General features: G+C 58.2%; 1 protein-coding gene across 3 annotated transcripts in view; it reads right to left on the bottom strand.

Moving 5' to 3' along the window:
- ARMH3 (armadillo like helical domain containing 3) overlaps positions 1–22,807 on the bottom strand; it is a 92,172-nt gene that overhangs the window by 13,561 nt on the left and 55,804 nt on the right. For all 3 annotated transcript variants that reach the window (XM_090057232.1, XM_090057230.1, XM_090057231.1), the window contains exon 23: positions 22,264–22,339. In XM_090057232.1, coding sequence (XP_089913358.1) covers positions 22,264–22,339 — 76 coding nt within the window. The remainder of the gene's footprint in view (positions 1–22,263; positions 22,340–22,807) is intronic.

A 22,807-nucleotide genomic window follows, 5' to 3' on the forward strand; every position in this document is an offset into this window, starting at 1 on the left:
GAGCCGCGCCAGGGGTCCCGCAATGACCTCGGCCAGTTCCTGTAGAGCCCTAGGGTGAAGATCGTCCGGACCAGCGGACTTGAACACGTCCAGCCTCTCCAGAAGTACCCTAACTAACTCCTCGCTAACCCCTGGCCCAGGCGTGTCTCTCCCGGGGCCCGAGGGGGGCCCAGCAGGGAGGTGGCTGAACTGGTCCCTACTTAGGAAGACAGAGGCAAAGAAATCGTTAAATATGTTAGCTTTGTCATCTGGCATGACGACTAAGTTGCCCATCGTGTCCTGCAGGGGCCCCACATTACCCGGGACCCTCTTTTTACCCCCTATGTATTTGAAGAAGGACTTCTTATTGTCCTTAATCCGGGAAGCTAGTCCTATCTCCATCTCTGCCTTGGCCCTCCTGACTGCCCCCCTACATCCTCGGGCGACTGTAACATAGTCCTTCTTGGTGATGACCCCATCCCTCCATTGGGTATATGCCTCCCTTTTAGCAAGGAGACATTCCCGGATGCTCTTAGTGAGCCATGGGGGTTTATGTGCCCTCCTGCTCCCTTTGACCCTTGTTGGGATTACCTCCCTTTGGGCATGGAGGATCGTCTCCTTAAGGAGCAACCATTCACCTTCAACATCTGATTCCCTTCCCCTCTGGGTCCTCAGCACTTCCCCAACGATCCTCCTTAGCTTGTTGAAGTCAGCCCTCCTAAAGTCTAGGGCTGTTGCCTTGCTGCAGCCCTTTGCCACCTTACGCTGGATGGTGAATTCCAGCAAGCGATGATCACTGTCTCCCAGGTGGCCCATCACCCGCAGCCCCCTCACCAGGTCATCACCCGTGGCCAGCACCAGGTCCAACAAGGCGTCTCCCCTGGTGGGACTGTGCACCTCCTGGGTTAGATGGAGGTCCTGCACTCGGGCTAAGAACCGATGTGAGCGGTCAGACTTGGCTGACTGCTCTTCCCAGCAGATGTCTGGGAAGTTCAGGTCCCCCATGATGACCACATCCTTAGCCCTCACTGCCTCTGTGAGCTGACCTAAGAATTCCTGGTCGAGCTCTTCTCCCTGGTCGGGAGGTCTGTAGTAGACTCCCACCGTTAAGTCTCTCTCCCCTGGACTGCCTTTTACTCTAACCCAGAGCACCTCAGAGTGCCCCCCCTCTACCCCCTTGCTAATTAACGAGGAAGTATATTCCTCCTTGATGTAGAGTGCTACTCCTCCACCTTTCCTTCCTATCCTGTCCCTCCTGTACAGCCTATAGCCCTTGACACTCACCGCCCAGTCATGCGATGAGTCCCACCACGTTTCTGTGATCCCCACTATGTCAGGGCTGGTGACAGCTAGGAGGAGGGCGAGTTCCTCCTGCTTCTTCCCCATACTTCGAGCATTCGTGTAGAGGCATTTGAGGCCTCCAACGGTTGTGCCCACTGACCCCCTAGTCTCAGCAATGCCCCGTCCCCCATCACTTACCTGTTTCTCCCTTTTGACCATTGGTCTGGGCTCGCTGGCTGTTGCTGGGCCTGGTAGTTCATCCTCTCCTCTGCCCTCATCTTCCCCCTCCCCCGACAAGCCTAGTTTAAAGCAGGGGCTTGGGGAAGCACCCGGGCTGGGGCATCTCCATGGGGCGTCAGAGCCACCCCTGCCAGCACACAGGCCTCCCGCCAAGCCACCCTCTTTTGCAGGAGACGCTCCCGGCCTGAATGCCTGGGAGGATGCGAGGGCTGGAAGGGACCTCAGGGGGTCACGTCTAGTCCAGCCCCCTACTCAAAGCAGGACTGGCCCACGTGCATCATCCCAGACAGGGCTTTGTGTAGCTGGGGCTTCAACACCTCCAAGGATGAGGCTCTACCACCTCTCTGGGTAACCTGTTTCAGTGCTTCACCACCCTCCTCGTGAGAAATTTTTTCCTAATACCCAACCTCAACTTCCCTTGCTGCAGCCTGAGCCCACTGCTCCTTGTCCTGTCATCTGCCCCCACTGAGTCCAGCTCCATCCTCTTGGCAGCCCCCCAGCAGGGAGGCGAAGGCTGCTATTCAATCCCCTCGGTCTTCTCTTCTCCAGACTAAATCAGCCCAGTTCCCCCAGCCTCTCCTCACCAGTCCTGTCCCTCAGCCCCCCAAATAATTTTCACTGCCCTGCACTAGACTCTCTCCAATGTGTCCACATCAGGAATAAAAAAGGACGCAAGGATGTTAGCAAGGAGTCTCAAGCACACACATGTGCTCACACACTCATGCGCATGCAGGTCCCTCTAATGTTTAAAGCATCCGGTAGTGACTTTGCAAGAAATGCTGTGGGGTTTCCCACCCTGGTCCCCATGCGTGCCCCCAGCTCCCTCTGTTCAAGGGCTGCCAAGAGATGACACACACAGGCCGGGTCCCCCCCGCCGTTCGGCCGCAGTCAGGCACTGGCTCCGGTCTCCTGGCTGGCGTTCCCTGTCACGCCATGCGGTCACGCTCTGAAAAGATGGGTGGTAAAGCCAGGGCAGGGGAATCCCAGACACAGCCAGCTCCCCCCATCCTGGCCTCATTCACCCGCATCCACGTCTTCCACAGGCTAAGGAAAGGATCTTCCACCCTTTCTCCAGTGCTCGGGAACAGACACACGCCGCCTTCACTGCCATTGCTCCCAACCCAGCCCCCCCTGCCAAGAAGGATGTTAAACCACCAGAACTTTATTATTACCGTACTTAAAACGCTGGGTCAGACACTCCGGGGCCCTCTCGATATCACTGGGATTAATTGCCGTTCTTAGTGGCTCATGGGTGCCAGCTGAGCCACACATGTTAAGGGCCATGGCATTTGACGGTAATGAGCAGTGACACTTATCTGTCTGAACAAGCCAAGTCTTGGCAAGAGCCGCGCAATGCCGCAAAGGGAAAAAAATGACATAAAGCTCTTGGAAAAAAAAAAATTAAAAATGAACTGAAGGCTTTCTGAAGGGCAAGATCCATCCTCGAGCTAAAAATAGCATCCCCCCCACCCCCATCTTGGGATGTGACACACGGGAGGGGTTTAAAATTAGCACTGGGCGGCAGGAGGAAATTCCATTTCCACGGGGGATTTCGAGCCCTGCCTGCGCTGGGAGCTTAATGCAAACCCCCGGGAATTGCAAAGTTCTCCGCAACCATCGGTTCGGTCTGATCCTGGATGGCGCTTCTGCAAAACCGGGACCACCTGGTTCCACGCGGGCTTTGGGTTCTTGTCTGTGAAGACAAACATGGATTTGGCAACGGAGAAAGAGAAAAGGGAAGGCCAACTGTCTCCTCCTGGCCACGGCAGGCAGCCACAACCTGCCCTGGTTGTGCTACGGAGCGAAACAGCCCAGGGCACGTGGGGTGGCTTGACAACGGTTTCCACAGAGCTTCATTTTCTGAGTAACGAGGGCTTCGTGGCACGGGTTCCTCAGCCAGCTCCTGGGTGAAGCCCCGCGGTGCCGGCTGGACATCCCCAGCGTGTCACGAGGGCTTCACAGCAGCTCCATTCTCCCCAGCTAACGCCAGCTGCAAGGCACTTGAGGGCACCCAGGTCGTGATGGAGCTGAGCCTGCCGGAGCTGCAGTCCTGAGAGGCCTTGGCTCCATGTTCGCAGGGAAAGGGTCCAGCATCCGCTCTATTTAAGGGGTTAATGCCGGGGGGCTGCAGGGTCCCAGTGCGTAGCCAGAGATGCCCAAAGCAGGACGAAGCGTGTGCTGAGCTGTGCCAGGCTCACAGACCCTCCTTGGCATCACCCCTCGCTGGCATAGGGCTGTCGGAGGACATGGTGATGCCTGATCTGGTCAACATCCCCCCATGGACCCCTCTGCTCCTGCCCAGCACCTGTTACCCTCTGCTCCTACGCAGCAAGCGCTGCCTTGCGCCTGATCTTCCCCCTCCCAGGGCCCTCCACACGGAGTCTGGAAAATTAACATTCACCTGGCTGCTGAGGATTCAGCCTATAACAATCACAGGAAGAGGCAGCCTCTTCGGCCCTTGCCACATGTTACATATAACACACAATTCACTGGGGCAGCTTGCCATAAATTTAGACAAGGTAGGACTGGCCACATGTGCCAGATGATTATCATACAATTAACTGGGGAATCACACCATACATTTTAGACTGACCACACATGCAAAGTAATGGTCAAGCCATAAAAATGACCGTCTAGCTACAAAAAGGGCCGACCAGCTACAAAGTGAGGGCTTGAAAACGTGCAACAACTTAATAGCTGGTTTCTACCCAGCTTGAATTTGACCGTGAGGCAGAGCTCTTAGGCACCTCAGGCCCAGAAATGGAAGTGTGGCAGGCAGCAGCTGCAATTCAAACACTTCTGCCCATGGGCTGAGCCCCAAAAAGGGCCCAGCCTTGCTTGTCTTCCCTGTGGACACTGCTAGGATGGCTCTTCCATGCTTCCTGATGCGCAGATGGTGTTTCTGGTAGCCCCGTCTTGTGCAGAGACACGGTGAAATCATTTAGGATCGTAGGAAGATCAGGCTGAAGCGACCTCATGGGTCACATTTAGTCCAGCCCCTGCTCACAACAGGCTTGGCCCTGACCAAACCATCCCAGCCAAGAGTCCATCCAACCTGCTCTGGAAAACATCCAGGGAGGGAGATCCCACCACTTCCCCAGGCAGCCTGCTCCAGTGCTGGACCACCCACAGTCAAGGAGTTCCTCCTCATCTCCAGCCTCAGTTTCCCCTGCTGCAGCTTGAGACCGTTGCTCTGAGTCCTGTCCCCTGCAGCCACAGAGAGAAGCCCGTCTCTGTCCTCTCTGCCATTGCCCTGCAGGGACTTGAAGCCTGTGATCAACACCCCCCACCCCACCCCCAGTCTTCTCTCCTCCAGACTTGGTCACCCCAGCTCTTCCAGCCCAGCCTTGCCTGTCATGCCCCTAGACCTCTGGTCGCTGTGGATGCTCTGTGCTGGACTCTCTCCATCCTGTCCACGTCCTCCTGGAAGTGCGGGGCCCAGAGCTGGGCGCAGGACTCCAGGGGAGGCCTCCCCGGTGCTGAAGAGTGGAGATCCCTGCCGCGGATCTGCACCGACGCTCCTGTTCGCACAGCCCAGGAGGCTGCTAGTGGCTTCGGCAACAAGAGCGTGCTGCTGGTCCGTGTTTGGCACACGCTCCACATTCCCCAGGTCCTGCTGCAGTGCTGCAGCCCAGCTCGCTCTTCCCCAGGCTGAATTAGTGCATGCAGTTATACCATCCCAAGTGAAGGACACTGCAGTTGTCCTTGCTCAATCTTGTCTGATTGATTTCTGGACTTCTCCAGTCTCTCCAGGTCCTTCTGGATCCCAGCCCTGCCCTCTGGAGGGTCTGCAACTCCACCCAGCTCTGTACTGTCCACACCTGTGATAAGCGTACACTCCATCCCCCCACCCAAATTGTGAGTCAGGGTGTTAAACCATACCAGACCCAGGACAGACCGCTGGGGAACCCCACATGACACCACCTCCCACCTAGACCGTGAGTTATGGATCGCTACTTGTTGCCTCACTGCAAACACCAGGACCTATGCCCAGCTGAGGCATCAACCCCTTCCCTCCCCTACTGCTGCAAAGGCCAGCACCTGCCCACAGAGGCTCTGCCCCTCAGACATCGAGGCACCAGACATCATGCTGGGCTCAGCAGCCCGGAGCCCAGGACAGCACTTCCTAAGGCAGGACACAGAGACCGACAAACAGACGAAAGAGCTGTTAGCCAAGGCAGCAGATGCTTATGTGGCCTGGGCTCTTTCTGGGCAGTTCACCTAAAGCCACTTTCTTTGGGTTAACTGCTGCACTGATGGGTCCTGATAGTGCTCAGAGATCACCCAACGTGTCAGACATCAGCCTGCTTACACTGCACAGCCTAAAAACAGCAGCTAAAGAACTTGAAGACCCAAGTAAAAAGCCAGAACTTAACTACTGAAAGAACAAGGAGCAATTAACTATTGACAGAACAAGGAGAAATGGGCTCAAGTTGCAGCAAGGAAAGCGGAGGTTAGATATTAGGAAAAGTTCTCACTAGGAGGGTGGTAAAGAACTGGAACAAGTTACCCAGAAAGGTGCTGGAGTCTCCATCCTCGGAGGTTTTGAAGACCCGGGTAGACCAAGCCTTGTCTGGGATGATGTAGTTGGGGCTGGTCCTGCTTGGAGCAGGGGGTTGGACTGGATGTGACCTCTGGAGGTCCCTCCCAATCCTCACTGTCTGTGATTCTGAGCTAATGGCATTGAAACCTACCACCTGATGTAGAAGTGGAGTAGCTCACGGCCCCAAGAGCTGCTGGGGGAGTATCATGGATGGAAACACAGGCCCCAAAGGTGGTCAGTTCGAGCATCTACTGCAGGAGCTCTGGCTCTGCTCAAGGGCCATGGTAAAAAGCCAGAACTTAACTACCGCAACAGAGATCGCAAGTGCGTAAACTTGGTGACCGACACAAGCAGAGATGAATATCTCGACAGAGGAGCTGGTACAAAATGGGCACGCCAGCATAAAGACAGGGGTCGGGAGACCTGCCCTTTATAGAGACTGAGGGGTGCGTGAACAACGTACGGTGTCTCTACCCGCCAAAGACAAGCTGCACTGAGTTGCACTGGCTGGTAATCAGACCAGTGTAAATACACCTGAGCTTTCACCACTGAACGTGGACTTGTGTCTGTTTTGCATCGCGTTGGGAATCTGGAAGATGGCTGATAGCATCGGGCTCCCGGAGCAGGCACTCTGGCAGCCTATCCATCAACAGCGACAGCAGCCAGATATCACCTGTGAAAACACAGCTCAGAACCACATCTCCCAACACCCGCAGGCAGCAGCCTCCCCCCTCCCACGCCCCTAAGACCCCGATGTGCCGGGTACGTCCAACAGAATAAGCACAAAGGGGAAAACTCCACTTCTGCATCCCCCAGACGTGCTCGGACGTGACTCCACCTGCTGGTCCCCTCTAATGACCCCCTGCTGCTTTAGCACAAAAGCCCAGGGATGTTTGAGCTGGTGCCCGTAGCCAGCGGCCACTCAAATGATTGCTTTCTGGCTAGCTCGCGCCCCTGGCGTGTCACGGGGATAAATTATTCAGCACGGCCCCTGCTGAAACGGGCTCTGCAGTGCTGCTAGGGTGAAGCGGCTGTTTGCTGTGAGTGGGCGAGATGATGCATTTGGTACGTATGCCCAGTGCCTATAGAGCGCCACGAACCTGCTGGATAAAAAGAGGGTGCAAGGATGGGGGGTCACAGAGATGGAGGGTGGATGTGGGATCAGAGCTTGCCCTTGCTCCTAGTCCTGGAGGCTGCAAGGGGGAGAGGAGCAAGGGGAAAAGACCCAGGTACCTCTCCCCTCCAGCCTTCATGTGACACAAGAGACTGGGCAAGACAGACGCGGGGTCTCACCCAGCATGTAGCTGGCTCCCACTGCACATAGCTGATTTAAAGCCAGCTGCCAGGGAAGTTTGGGCACAGGGCTTTTTTGTTTTTGAAGTAAAAGCATTTCCTCTGGAAAGTTGATTGCAGCTTTCCATTGCAGCGCTCCTACTCCTGGAATAGCTGAGGCAGCTGGCCGGGGGTATGAAGACCCTGGGCTTCTTCCCCATCATTTGAAAGCCCTACGGCTGATGAGATGAGCTGAGCTGACCTGGAGCCAAGCAGCTCCTGTCGCACACGCCGCCCCGTCTGTCTGCATTATTTATGGCACGCACGCAAGGGGAAGCCAGGGATTTTAGACACCGAGAGACAAATCAATACGAGCTCTTAGCAGATGGGGTCTTCGCAGGGGTCCACCGCAGCCACGCTCTGTGCTGAGCACGGCCTTTCGGCTGCAATACGTGGCTGCCAGAAAGGCCAGAACCGGAGCTGTTTGCAAGTCAGCACTTCCCCGGCTCCGGGGGCCAGAGCCCGTGGGAGCCCTCGACCCAGGGAGCAGCCCCCTGTGAATAATACAAGGGCCGCGTGTGCCCTCCCGTCCCCACCGCCAAGCAAAGGCAGAGAGGCTGGCACGCAGATGGCTCTGCTCGGCCGAGCGGGCAGGACACCAAGGGGAGATGTAGCTGCTCCTGGCAGTTGTAGCCGGGTCATCCCGGCACCCGGATGGGGGAGACCCTTCCAGCTCTCAGGGCAGATGGAGAGGCTCCGGCATGGGCGGAAAAAGCAGATGGAGCCATCCCGAGACAGCCTGCAGCAAGCCAGCCCTCCTCCCCCTCTGCTAACACAGGGCTTGCTGTGGGGAGGAGGTGACTACATGCAACATTGCTGGGCCCACAGAAACCCCCCAACCTATCAGCAATCTCTGGCTACTGCCTCTGCCGGTCTCTGTCCAGAAAAGAGCATTGCAGAGAGCTGGCCTGTGCAAGGCAGCAAGGCTTGGGGGTCCAGCCCCCGCTGCTTTGCTCCCATCTTGTCAGCTAAGCGCTCCTTTTGTGCTTATGGAAGGAGCCCGAAGCCTAGCCAGGGCAGTGACCCCCCACGGGGATCCCCTTTACGGCAGGCACCTGCACCAGGGAAACCCTGAGTCCCAGCCTGTGACTTGGCTGGGGAAGAGCTGCCCAGAAGGACCCAGCCCATGGATGCCAAGGTCTTGGTGCCCCCGGCCGGATCCACACACGGGGTCGGCGTTCAGCAGAAGGAGCACGGGAGTGTCCCCCAGCCGCCTGCTCATAAGAAGCTGCGTGCAGTGGGAAACCTCAAGTGCCCGGGCTCTGAACGCGTGCTGGTAACACAGGCCCTTTAACACGAGACTATCCGGGAGAAGGTCCCAGGGCAGGAAACACACAACTCCTTCCTCCTCCCCTGAAGCCCGGTGCCGTGCGGCAGGAGAAAATTCCTCTGCCAGGGGAATGAGGCCATATTAAATAACACACGCAGCCTAAGTGGTAATCAACCCTCTCGCTGCTGAGCAGGGGGAGTGCAAGCTGGGATGGAAACCCCCAAGCTTCACGAGATCTTTTCTGCAAGCAATCAGGTCCGGGCTGTCCAGGGAGATGCCCGTGCTCTGCTCTCCTCTAATGAAGGGAGGAGCTGGAGCTTCAGGCATCGAGGGTGGCTTCCAGGGGGTTTATGAACCATTTAAGCTGGACCCCCAGCAGGGTCAGGCTGCACACAGGGGCCCAGTGTTCACCGCTGCAGTCTGCCCTGCCCTGAGAAGCCAGGCCGAGGAGACCGCCGGGACCCTCTTCTCCAGGCTGGCTCCCCAGCTCCTCCTGCACAGGCCGTGGGGGTGGAGGAAGGGAGCCGTGACAAAGCCCTTTTTGGTGCAAACTCCTGCAACGTGCACCTGTCACTTCAGTTGGAAAAGGCATCCATCACGCCCCGGCCCAGCTGCTGGGCTGTGCATGGCTCACCCAGCTGCCACCTTGCAGTGCCCGGGCACGTGCTCTCCCCAGCCCTCCACCACCTTTATGAAGCAACCCAGGACCTTTGCAGAGAACAGCTCTCAAGCTGCGGCCACATGAACGGCAGCCAGATCCCTTCCCCGGCTGGGGTGGGGGGGGGGGAGCGCGCAGTGCTAAAACATCTCTACTAATTAAACGGAGGATGCCAAGAACGCCAGTGTAATTAAGGCACAAAGAAACGGCTTGGCCTAGCTCGTCTCACTGCGGAGAGATCGAATGAAGCAGCGTGCGCTTTTATGGAGCAATTTAATCTGGCACGCAATTAATCGTGGAAGCACTAAGTCAAACGGCGAGATTTCCCTTTAAGCAGCGCCCATCCATCACCGGTGATGTATTCCCAGCTGCCATTTGTTACGCGGCCTCTGAATCGTACAGCAGACATTTTATGGCCCCGTCGCCCAGGGAAGTGATTTCTGACGGGCAGGAGGGAGTGGTGCCGAGCTATAGACCCCCGAGACAATTAACCCTGTCGCCTTCCCTGGCTGACGCACGGCACGGCACGGCCGGAGCCGGCCCTGCGGGGAACGCGCGGCCGTCTGGGGCTCTCGGAAGCTGCCCGGTGCGTCCTCGGACAGCAGCTGCACCCCTGCAGCCTTTGCTCTGTGGGCTGAGCAAGCCCAGCTGGCCTGGACCCTGCTCCCCTGCCTCGCTGCACCCGCTTCCATCCAAGTCCACCCCTTCCCCGGCAGGGCAGGTCTCTGCCGAGAGCTCCCCCCGCTTCTCTGCATGGGGCCTGTCCACAGCTCATGGAGACGAACGGGACAATGACACCGAAGTGCCCTTGGGTCCAGCCCTGCCACCCCCTTCCAAATGCAACCAGACAGCAGCAAGGCCACGGATGGCCTCAGCTGCTCGGCGGATGCGGCGCTAGCCACGACTGCTCTGCTCCATCATGAGGCCTGGCTTTATTTTATGGGGGAGCTGAGCAAAGTCTGCCCAAATCACTGGAGGTGAAAGGCCAGCTCTGGAAGGTGCTTGCTGGAGACGCATAGCTTTTGCCAGCTCTTCCTCTCTGCCACTTGCAAGGAAGCCATGTAGCAGATTTCTGTCATGTGGACAGCAAGTGGAGGGGCCGGTCCAGGCGTCTTCCATCCCACGTCTCCTACGCTCAACCCGGACCGAGGCCACGGATGCGAAAGCTGCCTCCCGGCACAGCAAAGCAACACAACCATCCTCTGCGGTAGAGCGGTGCAAGAACAAGCAGCGCACGGTGGTCCAGACCAGGTCCATACAGACACTCAGTACAGCGCAACAGGCATGAAAGCCACGGCAAAAGATCTCACTTTGCTAAAACGTGGGCTCAGGAGAGACTGGAGGAAGCCTCGATTAATCAAAATCTATCCTCAAAAAAGAAAGGAAAGAAGGAGGAAAGGCAACAGCAGTGAGGGCCAGCTGGAGGAGACCGAGCCTGCGTCTGGCTAGCTTCCAGCTTCCACAGGTATGGACAGAGCGGCGCGGCACTGCCTCTTTCCCTCTATCCCACGCTCAATTTATAACAAGGCTGATACCGCATTGAAGTGACAGCAAATGCAAGCACAACTCATTTCACAATTAATCTACCCGTGCTTGTGCTTCTCATTAAGTGCCCTCCGTTTCCTCACAGCCACAGGCTCTTGCCTTTGAGACGGGCGCCCGGGGAACGGAGCGGCTCAGGCATTACTCAGCCAGGAGCTCTGCGCGCTCATCCCCGGCCACCACAGTCATCGGGCCGCGGGGCGGCTTCCTCTCGCCAGCACCGTCGCGGCGCGGAGGGAGCCCATCAATGGGGCGCTGCTTGCTGGCAGGTTCGGAGACAAGATGTGATACTAAGGGATGGTGAAACTTCAGGTCCCTGGGATCGTGCGTGTTCAGCCCTTGCCTCGACGGTGGAATCGCAGCGCCGCGGGGCTGGCAGGGAGCTGCGGGGTCACATCCAGCCCAGCCTGCCCTGAGGCAGGATCAGCCCCATCCAAACCAGCCCAGACAAACCCCGTGTCCGACCTCGGAGCCGCGCAACAGTCGCCCCTGACACAGCCCCAAGCATCACCCCTGCCCCCGGGAAATGGGGGGCCACGGCTGCCAATGTCCTGCTGCTGCTGGGGGATCACGGGTGCTGAAGAGAGCCCAGGCCAACACCGTGCCTCCGCTGCAGAGGAAGGCAAACCCCCCAGTGCGGCCAGCCTGAGCAGGGGGGAAATCCCTTCCTGCCCCGGTGCAGCGCGGGGCTGAGCCTCAGCGTGGGGCCAAGACCCTCCAGCCGGGGCCCTGCGGGGTTGGTGCCATTCCCAGCCTGGGCTGCACCCCGCGCCTCTGGGGGAGGCTTAAAGCCCCGACACACAGCACGGGATGTGGAGGGTGGAATTACCCCCCAGCCCCACACAGTAACTTATTTTATCTTTCACTTCCAAGGCAGGAAGGGCCTTTGCTTCCAAAACGCCGAGTGCCCCCAGCTCCCACCTACTCAGCACCCCAGGAAGTCAGGCCCAGGCGATGGGGCAGCCTGAGGCATCCTTGCGCCGGGGCCACTCTGGGAAACCCAACCTCAGCCCAAGGCGAGCCCAAGTCCACGACACAAGCAACCCCATTGCGAGGCCAGAGACAAGAGGCCGAAGCAGCTGCCTGCCGAGATCTTCCCGTGCGCCCCCCGGCCCCGAGGGAGCCAAGAGCACTGAAGGCACCAGACAGGGACAGCAAACAGGTGTCACGCAGCACGGGCCCCGCGCCAGACCTGGCGCTGCCAGCGGGGCTCCGGTGTCCCGCGGGCCGGCCTCCAGGCCGCGAGGGCTTTCAGATGCTAATAGGCGAGCCAACCAGGGCGACATATGGCAAAGCTCTCACCTGGGAACGGGAAAGGGAGCATCTGCGTCAGACTGGCTCATCTCGCAGGGCCATGAAAAGTTAATGCTGGGTTCGAAACCCCGAGCAAGTGCACGGCACCATGAGTTTATCAGGAAAACGTTAAATAATTCACCAGAGAGGAGAGAGGAGAGTCAAAAGGTACGGAGGCTCTTCAACAGATACCGACGGCCCGTCGTGAGTCTTTCGAGGCACCCCCAGAATGGCTAAGGGAAAGACACTTGGCATTTATTACTGACTCTCAGCAGACAAGAACAGGGGTCACCGCATGGCATGAGCAGGCTGGCAGCTTAAAACAAACACCAGGACCTTCTGTTTCACCCAGCGTGGCATGAAACGGTGGAGCTCGTGGCTCGCAGGAGCAACAAGAGCTCAGCCAGGTTCACAAGGGGTCGGACATGTGCTTGGAGGAGGGGGGCACCGGTCACTACTGAGCACGGCCTCTGCATCAGACCTGCCTAGACCCTAAAGGCTGCAAGGGAGAGAGGAGCAGGGGGAAAACCCAGGTCAGACCCTGGCTATTCTCCGTGGCAGTCTCTGCATGGCAGAGACTGGGCAGGACGGGCCTGGGGTCTGACCCAGCATGCAGCAGCCCTGTGATCCCGATGCAGCAAAAGGAAGTGTATCCTATTGCCACCCCAGGGCTGGCAGAGGAAGCTTTGCCTTGTGCTGCAAAACGCACAACCTGCAGGAAGGAGGAGTTTCACCTCCGAGGTCGGGACACCGGTTCTTTGTCCCCGTCAGAGGGTCCCGACCCCAGCCACGAACGCCAGCGCTGCCTCCTGCCTTTGCTCCGACTGAAGCCCAACTCACCGAGCCAGAAAGTGCCGGTCCCCCTCCCCCAGGCCGTGGAGGCCTCATGGCCCCCGCCATCCTGCCAAGCAGGCTCCCAAACTTTTCACAATCCAGCTTGCAAGGGGAAAGATGTTGCTGTAATTAACAGGCACGGAGACAGCCTAATTAATCATACAGCAGCTACAAGACAAAGCGCCTGAACCGTGCGCTCTCTGCAGCAAGGTCGGCTGACGGGAGTCGCGGGTGCCTTGCGGATCCCCCCCGGTGCCCATCCACAAGCCCCCAAAATCCTCCGTCTGTTGGGTACCAGGAGGTCACCCCGCAACCTGTGGGGCTCCATCCATCAGTGCTCCCCAGCCGTCCCCCCTTGGGGACAGCAGCCCCCAATGCCAACAACGGGGTCACTGCAAATGCTGCCACCTCCAGAGTTAACCCCTCCTTCGGCTGAACGGGACCATCCCACGAGGGCTACTGCAGTCGGTGGTCCCCATCCTGGGCACGCCCCGGAGATTACCCTTCCCGCTACAAGGGCTACAGCACCGTGTTTCAAACAAAGGCCTCACAGTCTGGAGCACAAAGCAGCCGCCTCCCCCGAAAAGCCCTGGTGCTCTGAGCTACTATAATTCAGCTCAATTCAGCTCCTGCTGAGTCTGACAGGGTCTAAATTAGATGCAGAGATGTCTGAGACCAGGAGATGGTTTCACATTTTGGAAGAAAAACACAGTTCGTTCCAGCTCCCCTCCCTCTTCCACCCCAGAGAGGTTTGGCTATTGCTGAGCTGCCTGGTACCCGAGGACTGCGTGAGCCTCATACCTCTTCTGCTCCTGGAACAAAAGCATCTGCCTGTCCATGGGGGAAAACGCCTGGGAAAAAGTGCTATGGTGGAAAGCTAGCATGTGCGGGCACACATGCGTACACACGTGTTTAAATACAACACAAGTCTTCTTGCAGCCCTTTCCACCCCTCCTGGGCAAGGGGGGCTGATTCCCAGCTTTGCGACAGCCCAGGAGTGGATCACAGCTCTTGCAGCCGTGCTAACGATCCATCAGCACTGCGCCGAGTTCAGGACGGAGGCAGGCACTTCATTACCTTAATGAGCAGATGTACTTAACGAGCTGGTACTTTGTCAAGGCAGTCCTAAAGGAAATATTAAGGGAACAGCGCATTTATGTTTCTAAAGCTAAATTAAATTGTAGGCCTCCCACCAGTATGAAATATTAAGGGGAAAAAAAAAGAAAACCAACATTGCTGAATATTAAATGCTTTTTTTTTTTTTTTTTTTCAATAAGCACAAATCCCACAGCCCGGCCCTACGGTGGGAATAATAATCCTGGTGGCTGCTGGGAGCAACAGATTTCCTCCAAACAGGAGGGGGAAGAGAGAAGCAGACTGCCTGGATCCCATTTGTCTGGTGATTACGGTGTTATTTAAGACATCACAAGCCCACAATGGTATTTAGACTGTTTGCGTTCAGGAAGAAAGCGGCTGAATGCTCTCCCTCTGTCGAAGGGAGGCGTTCGTTTCGTGCTGGATGCGATGCCCAGGGAGACGAGTCCCCGCAACTTCTCACTCACAAAAGGCACAGCACAGGCAGTTGGTCGGTGCTTCGCATGGTGCCTCGAGCCTGGTCTGGCTGGAGCGTCCCTCGGGATGGAAACGGCCGCGTGGGACCCATGGCCTGCTCAGCTCCCAGCTGGGCCAAGATGACATGGAAAAGGTGCCAACTGTGAGGCTGAAACCAGCTAGCCAGGACGCAGCTGGAGGACATCCTCAGTGCCACATAAAATGCCAAAGCTGCCATTGCTCATCGTAGCACTGCCCTTCCAAAAGGAAACCTGCACCTTGCTGCTGTCTCAGCTGCTGGAGGGAAGCCTCAAGAGGCAGGAACCTGCCGATAGATGAATGTCGGAGGGTCTGAAGGGCCTGTGCAGTATGCACCGTGGCCACGGCGCTCTCCCCATGGTCAGGCTGTCACAGACCGTGCACAAGCCACCTAAAATCGGGCAAAGGCAGGTACCGTCAAGGAGCCACTGGCGTGGCCCATTCAGATGCCCCCCACTTCACATCGTCAAGCCAGAGGAGCCCGGTGTAAGTCTTAAGTCTTCTTCATGTTCCCATCCCATCGGCAGCGGCGAAGCAGGGAGCCAAGCAGTGGACCCCGGGCCAGAGGCGCTGAGCCCATCGTGGGCGCACAGGGGAGCTCCATCTAGTCAAGCAGGTCTGGGCTGCTCCGTGAAACAGCTGGAAGGAAACATCTGGTGGTGCAGCCCTCGGTGCAGTGCAGCTTTGCACAGTTGGCGATGCAACGGAGGATCCCGCCTGGCTATGCCGCTCTGTGGAGCACATGGTGGAAGCGGGGCCAGAGACCGCCAGTTGCCCCAAGAAATGCCCTCCCCGTGCTCTGTCACGCCATGGAGCCGCATGCAAGCAGTAACTGGACACACCGGCCACTGGAGAACTGTGCTGAGCTGGCAGCCGACCGCAGGAGTCAGGCAGGAGAGCAATGGCAGGTAAAGAGGCCCAGCTGGCTCCACGGGCAGGGACTGACTGCCTGGGCTCACTTCCCACAGCAAATCCAAATATCGGCGCCAGGCCAGGAAGGTCTGCAAGGAAGCCTCAGAGCAGAGCCCCCGTGCCCCCAGGTCACAGCCCGGCTGCGGGCAGAGGAGTGAGAGGAGAAAGGCAGCAATGCCTCGGTGAGCCAGTGGTGCTGCATGGCTGTGGGCATCTCCATGCCCGCTCCCTCGCCAGCTGGCCATGACCTTGGCCACGCTGCACGCCTCACCCTGCTGCTGTGTGAACCTGGAGAACCGTAGGGAGAAGCTGGAGGTCAAATCTGCTGATCCAAGCCCCGTTGCCTGGCCCCGGGCACTGCAAGGGAGGCCCCGGCTCTGGCCCCAGCTCTGCGGCCTGGCCCCTTGTTGCAAGCTGCTCAGCTCACAACCTGCTTCTGCACTCCCAGCACCCGCTGCCTTGCAGTTTGGCTCCTCTCAGCTCTCTCCTTTGCGGCTTCATGCTCACATGGGGATGCTCCCTTGCTAGCAGCTGGGTCACAGCTGAATGTCCTTAATGGGGCTGGCTGCCCCTTCTTAAACGGACAGAGCACCCTGTTACAGCATGACACGAAGCTGCCCATGATGCAAACAGTTTGGGGCTCTTGTCTGGGATGACGGAGGCTGCCTGGAGCCAGTCAGGATGGCCTGGGGCAGGCTCCTCACAGAGGGAAGGAGTCACTGAGGGGGAAAAAGCATCCCTCAGGGCATTGGGGTGACCTCCTACCTATGCCAGCAGAACCGGCCCATGTCCCAGTGCTTCAGTAACCAGCCCTGCCCCTAGAATGGGGCTGTCGCCCAAAGGAGCTGGGGCATGAGATGGAGGGGGATAAAGCAAGATGGCACTGGCCTGGGATCCAGGTGTGTGACCGGCCATGGGGGATGGAGAGCCCAGGCAGGACACGGCTGGATCCTGGCACGCCTGCCCCACGATGGGATGGGATTCTCAGGCTGCCCCTGGTCGCCCAGAGGAGGGGAAAGCACCAGCCTGGACCAGGCTCAGCTGGCACCAAGGGAAGCACTGCCAATGAGGAAGTGCACGGCAGGGGAGGAAGCAATGGCAGGAGAGCTCTAGGGCACCTCTGCCATGCCAAGACCCCTCAGCAGCAACATGACAGGGCAAACACACTGAGGATGGGACACACAGAGGGATCTCCCAGCCAGTCCCTCCATCCGGGGCTTCCTCCTCCTCCTATGCCCTTACTGCATGAGCTGTCGAGTCTACACTGCAACTTTCCACATGCAAAGCAAGGTTAATTATCCTTATTGGCCTCCTCAGGAGACTCAGGGGGGTCAGATTAATGCTGACACAAAGGGATTTTAATAAAAGTGAAGGTACAAGAGCATCCTTCCCTCTCTCCCTGTACCGAGCATGAGCCACTCTTCAGGCTGGACCAGCGGGGGCCTCACCCTTTCTGGACTTGCGGTCCCCTTGTGAAAATGCCAGCTCTTAGTCTGCACTCTTTTTCTGCCTACAGAAAAATACTAGACAGTGGTTGTGTTGCAAAGGCCTTGGGCTGACCCCGGCAATGGATTCCTATGTCAATCTCTAGGTTTGTGATCCCGTTTGCATGCCTAATTGTGCTAACGGGGTGTGACACCCCACAACACCCTTGAAAGCACCTTGTGGCTCCCTGGGTGAGCACCCCTGGCTCCGCGCCTGCCTCCCCCTTGCTGGCACCTCCCTGGCAGCTGCAGATCAGCAGCTCCAGCTTGGCCCCTTTCAGCAAGGACCTGATGACCCCCAAAGATGCTCTCTGCCTTGGTGTGAACAAGGGTGGGGAGATGGGGCAGGCCTGATTAGTGGTGGCAGTGTGTCAAAGGTCGTTAACGCTTCACCTGAGCAAACAGCTTAATTGAGTCATTATGCTGTCACCAAAGCAGGTTTCCTGTCTGGCTTGGCAATCAATAGTGATGGGAGCACAGAGGACAGCAGGGTGAGGCCCCTGGTCATGCAAGGGGAGCTGCCTTACTGTCAGCCCGTTGAGGGTCCAGCACCAGGGGTCTCCGCTAAGGGTGCCCCACAAGCGGCTCAGCATTGCATATCCCCAGTGGTCCTCTACAGGCCCAGCCCCACCGGAGGCAGGATCAGCCCCGTCCAAACCAGCCCACACCCTGTGTCCAACCTTGGAGCAGCACAACACAGTTGCCCCTGACACAGCTCTGGCATCGCCCCCTCCCCCAGGATACAGGGGGGTCATGGCCGCCAATGTCCTACTGTTGCCGGGGGGTCGAGTACGCTGCAGAGAGCCCAGGCCAAGGCCGTGCCCCCGCTGCAGAGGAAGGCAAAACCCCCCAGTCTGCACCAGTCTGAGCAGGGGGGAAATCCCTGAATTTCCCCCCCTCCTTCCCTGGTGTCTATCCCTCCCAGCCCTAACAGTGAAGAAGCTTTGCCAGATCTCCAATCTAAACCCGCCTCACTGCAACTTCCAGCCACGGCTCCATGTCCTGCTCCTGCTTTCCCTCATCGTCAGGGCAGCCCTTCACGGACTTGAAACCTCCTCCTGTGGCTCCACCACCGGCTCCTCTCCAGCGTCCAGGGACGCCAGGCCTCCCTGCAAAAGGGAAAGGACTGCGTGGCGAGCCCATGAGGATGGAGACCAGCAGCAGGCGGTTCAGTTCATTCATCACTGGGTTAATCTATTTATTCACCTTGAGGAAATCATGGCTCAGGGGAGAGTTTATTAAAGGAGCGGAGCGATGCAGGCGCCACCTCGCCAGTGCCGCCAGCCCTCAGAAGATGCCCCCTTGAACCTGGCATTAATAAGGGCCTCATTAAATGCCAACGGGGGAGGCGTTGTCTGAAAGGGGCTCATTAGCCTCGAAGAACGACTTGGCTCCAAAGTTGCTTATTTTCTCCTAGGTGCAAAGGTCGCTTTTCCAACCGATGAATACCAGGGCTGGTCCCAACTAGCCCACAAGGCAGCGAGACAGGGAAAGCCACCGGCCTCTCGCTGCTCTTGGGAGCCCCGCAGACAGAGCCGTACACACCGGGTCCCAGGGCGCTGAGCGTCCTGCGGGAAGGTTTCATCAGCAGTTTCCAAGAGGCACCGGGCTGTTACGGGAGGACGGGAGCAATCGTTCTCCAGGCCCGACGTGGTGGCACCTCAGGCAGCAGCAAGCTATGGGTAAGACTCTGTTCTACCATCCACCTTCTCCCCGCACGGGGCACAGCCGGCCCTGCCCCGGTCTCCGGGACCCATGGGAGCTCTAGATAGGTGGCTGCAAGAGCCTGGGGGCATGAGCTCTCCCCCTGCCACTTCTCCGCCCGCACAGCCACAACCTTCGAGGGCAGGAACATCAGATGGTCGCGGGACATTAAGTCTCACCCAGGGGCTCCAGTCCTAAGCCCGGTAACTGCGTCTGGCTGTGGCATCTTCATCCATCACAGTCTCAAACAGCACTATGCCTTCAGGCCGAGGACAGCCAGGACTCCCGTGAGACTCCCTCAGCATGACAAGGCGGCGCTGGACAGGGCACCAACGAATCGGTCCAGAACGAGAGCACCAGAGTTTTCAGGAGCCCTGGGGACGTCTCCGGGTCCTCATCAAGGAAAGCAGGAGCCAGAATCTGGAGCAGCTGAAACCTGCCTGGATCTGAGGCCAGGCCTCAGGGAATGAGATGCAGCCTCCCTCGCCTTGCACCCGGCGGCTGCTTCTTGGCCAGCGGGAACAACCAAGCAGGGAGAGATCTGGGTGTGATGTGGTGACATCCTGGCCTCGCTGCCCCACCGGCCCTGTGCTGCCAGTGCCGGCCTCTGCAACCGAGCCCCCGTGGCTTCTCCCCAGCCCCGACTTGCAGCCGAGTCGCTGCAGGGAGCTGGTGGCTGCTGAGTCAGCATAGACACTTCCCCTCTCACCAAGGGAAGGTTGCGCTCCCCCGGCACGGCCACGCGCCGCATTAATGAGGATCACAGAGTCCCAGCACTGCAGAGCAGGCGATGCGGATGGAGCACGGCATCTCCGTAGCGCCTCTGGACCTCCCAGGGCGCTGGAAGGAAGCTGGCCCTCGGCACCCTCCTGCTGGTAGGCCGAGACTTGGGCCAGGGAAGAGGTGGGTGCAAGGAGCAGAACTGCCCTGCAATCCTGAGGCTGGGACATGAGTGTGTTGGGACCAGCAGCCCCGAACAACCTCGTGGTGCTCTGGCGAGGTGCCGGAGGACTGGAAGAGGGCCAATGTGGTCCCTATCTTCAAAAAGGGAAAAAAAGAGGACCCAGGAAATTACAGGCCAGTTAGTCTTACCTCAATCCCGGGTAAGCTCTTTGAAAAAATTATCCTGGCACACATCCAGGAGGGCCTTGCGGGGGAATGCATGCTCAGGGGCAACCAACATGGGTTCATCAGTGGCAGGTCTTGTCAGACCAACCTGGTGGCCTTTTACGATCAGGTCACCAAATCATTAGACGCAGGGGTTGCTGTGGATGTAGTCTTTTTGGACTTCCGGAAGGCTTTCGACACTGTCTCTCACCCTGTCCTCATCAAAAAGCTGGGAGACTGTGGTGTCGATGCCCACACGGTCAAATGGGTCGCCAACTGGTTGGAGGGCCGCACCCAGAGGGTGGTAGTGGATGGGTTCTTCTCGACCTGGAAGGATGTGGGCAGTGGGGTTCCCCAGGGCTCGGTCCTCGGGCCCGCACTGTTCAACATCTTCGTCAGTGACTTGGATGAGGGGGTAGAAAGCACCCTGTTCAAGTTTGTTGATGACACTAAGATGTGGGGGGATGTGGGTGCACTAGAAGGGTGCAATAGGCTACAAACTGACCTTGACAGGTTGCAACGGTGGGCGGATGAGAATAGGATGGGGTTTAACACTGATAAGTGCAAGGTGTTGCACATGGGGAGGAAGAACCGGCACCACACTTACAGGTTGGGGAACTCCCCTCTTGCCAGCACGGAGACGGAAAAGGATCTTGGAGTCGTCATTGACTCCACGATGAACATGGGCCGGCAGTGTGGGGAGGCAGTCAAGAAGGCCAACCGTACCCTGTCATGCATCCACAGATGCATCTCGAGCAGGTCCAGGGAGGTGATCCTCCCCCTCTATGCGGCACTGGTCAGGCCGCAGCTGGAGTACTGCGTCCAGTTCTGGGCGCCACACTTCAAGAGGGACGTGGACAATATGGAAAGAGTTCAGAGGAGGGCCACTCGTATGATCAAGGGTCAGCAGGGCAGGCCTTATGAGGATAGGCTACGGGACCTGAACCTGTTTAGCCTCCACAAGAGAAGGTTAAGGGGGGACCTTGTGGCCTGCTACAAACTGGTCAGGGGGGATCAGCAGGTATTGGGGGAGTCCCTGTTCCCCCGTGCGCTGCCAGGAGTGACCAGGAATAACGGTCACAAACTGGCGGAGGGTAAGTTTAGATTAGATATTAGGAGGCGCTACTTCACAGTCAGGGCGGCTAGGGCCTGGAACCAGCTTCCAGGGGAAGTGGTGCAGGCTCCTAGCCTGGGGATTTTTAAAAGGAAGTTAGATGAGCACCTTGCCGGGGTCATCTGACCCCGGTGCTCTTTCCTGCCAAGGCAGGGGGTCGGACTAGATGATCTACCTAGGTCCCTTCCGACTCTAGCTACTATGAAACTATAAACTATGAAACAACATCTGGCCTGCTGCTGGCTGAGCCCATGGGCTGCACGGGAAGGAAATCACAGAGTCCCAGAGCCGTGGGGCTGGCAGGGACCTGTGGGGGTCGCACCCAGTCCAAGCCCTGCCTAAGGCAGGATCAGCCCCATCCAAATCAGCCCAGACAAACCCTGTGTCCAACCTCAGAGCCACACAACAGTCACCCTAACACAGCCCCAGGCATTGCCCCCGCCCCTGCCTCTGGGAAAGCAGGAGGGCCGCAGCCACCAATGTCCTGCTGCTGCAACAGGAGCTAGTAGACACTCCAGACAGCCCAGGCTGAGGCTGTATCCCTGCTGCAGAGGAAGGCAAAACCCCGCTATGCGACTGGTCTGAGCAGGGGGAAAATCCCGTCCTGCCCCAGTGCAGCATCAGTCTGAGCCTGAGCGCAGGGGCGAGACCCTCCAGCCAGGACCCTGCGGAGTTGGTGCCGCAGGAGCATTGGCACAGCCCAGCCCCACCCCCAGCCTGGGCTGCAGCACCCAGCGCCTCTGGGGAAGGATTAAACCCCCTGACACAATGAATGGGGCAGGGAGGCACAGCACTCAGGGAGCAACTAGGACAGTGATGGGCACCTTGGTTACAAACACACCCACACACATACACATGCACACACGGACACCCCCCCACTCCTCTACTTCCTGTTCCTCTGCTCAATTTACACGTTACCAGTAGATTCTTCTCTCCCCTCCCCTCAGCCCCACGCTGCGCCCTCAGCTTGGCTTCAGAGGCAGGGCCAGACCCCATCACCACCCTGGAACAACCTGTCCACGAGGGCAGCCACTCCCACCCGCACCAGACCTTTAGCTGGAGGGTTTCACGGGTGCCAATGGAGCAGGGGCCACAAACAGCACAAACAGCAGCTTAAAGCAAGGGACACCAGACACCCCGTCCTGCAGCAGGACTGAGCTGCAATGGGATGCAGCATGGGAGACCCCCAGCACCGCGCTCTCCCCTGCTGCCTGCCTGCCTCTGGGAGGAGTAGCTCACACGCGCCCACGCCAGGCTCAAGGTACTCAGAGCCCCTGAGAGAGCAAAGCATCCATCACTAGAAAACAGCCCTTGGCTCTCTCCCTTCCAAGTCCCCCAGCAGCCCAGAGCCCCCTAGAAGGGGTTAGCTCCACCCCTCACCTGATGTTGACCAGTGCATGGGTCACCTTGCTTGCAGGCTCCTTCCACTGGCCCACATTGGTCGAAAGCCTCAGAACTGGAAGACAGAGAGAGAAGAGAGAGAGTGGTGGGTCTGCCAGCATGTACCAGCCCCAGCATGATGCCTGCCCACCTGCAGTGGCCTGATCCTGCCCGGCCAAGGATGCAGTGAGGCCAAAGCACCCAGCACCCGCGAGAGAACGGAGCTAAGGGACGTAACCCAGCCCAGCACGAGGCTTCCTACTTCTGCCTTGGCCCAGGCCATTGCCTTGGAGGCTGCGTACAGGAAACAACAAGGACAAAAAACAGGAGTGCAGGCGTGTGCTGCCTGGGCATATGGACGGGTATGCAAGTGTGAGTATGTGTACATGCATGAGCGTGCGTGTGTTGATTGTGTGATTGACCCCCAGCTTCATTCCAACATCTCACCTGTATCTTGCATGCGATACCTCCAGGTATCACCTCTGTACGGGTCACAGAGTGAGCACGCAATGCAGTGTGCCTGGATTTTACCCCACAGTAAGGA

This window comes from Crocodylus siamensis, chromosome 7 (genome assembly GCF_052110815.1).
Source record: "Crocodylus siamensis isolate JL-2025a chromosome 7, ASM5211081v1, whole genome shotgun sequence".
Classification (NCBI taxonomy): Eukaryota; Metazoa; Chordata; order Crocodylia; family Crocodylidae; genus Crocodylus; species Crocodylus siamensis.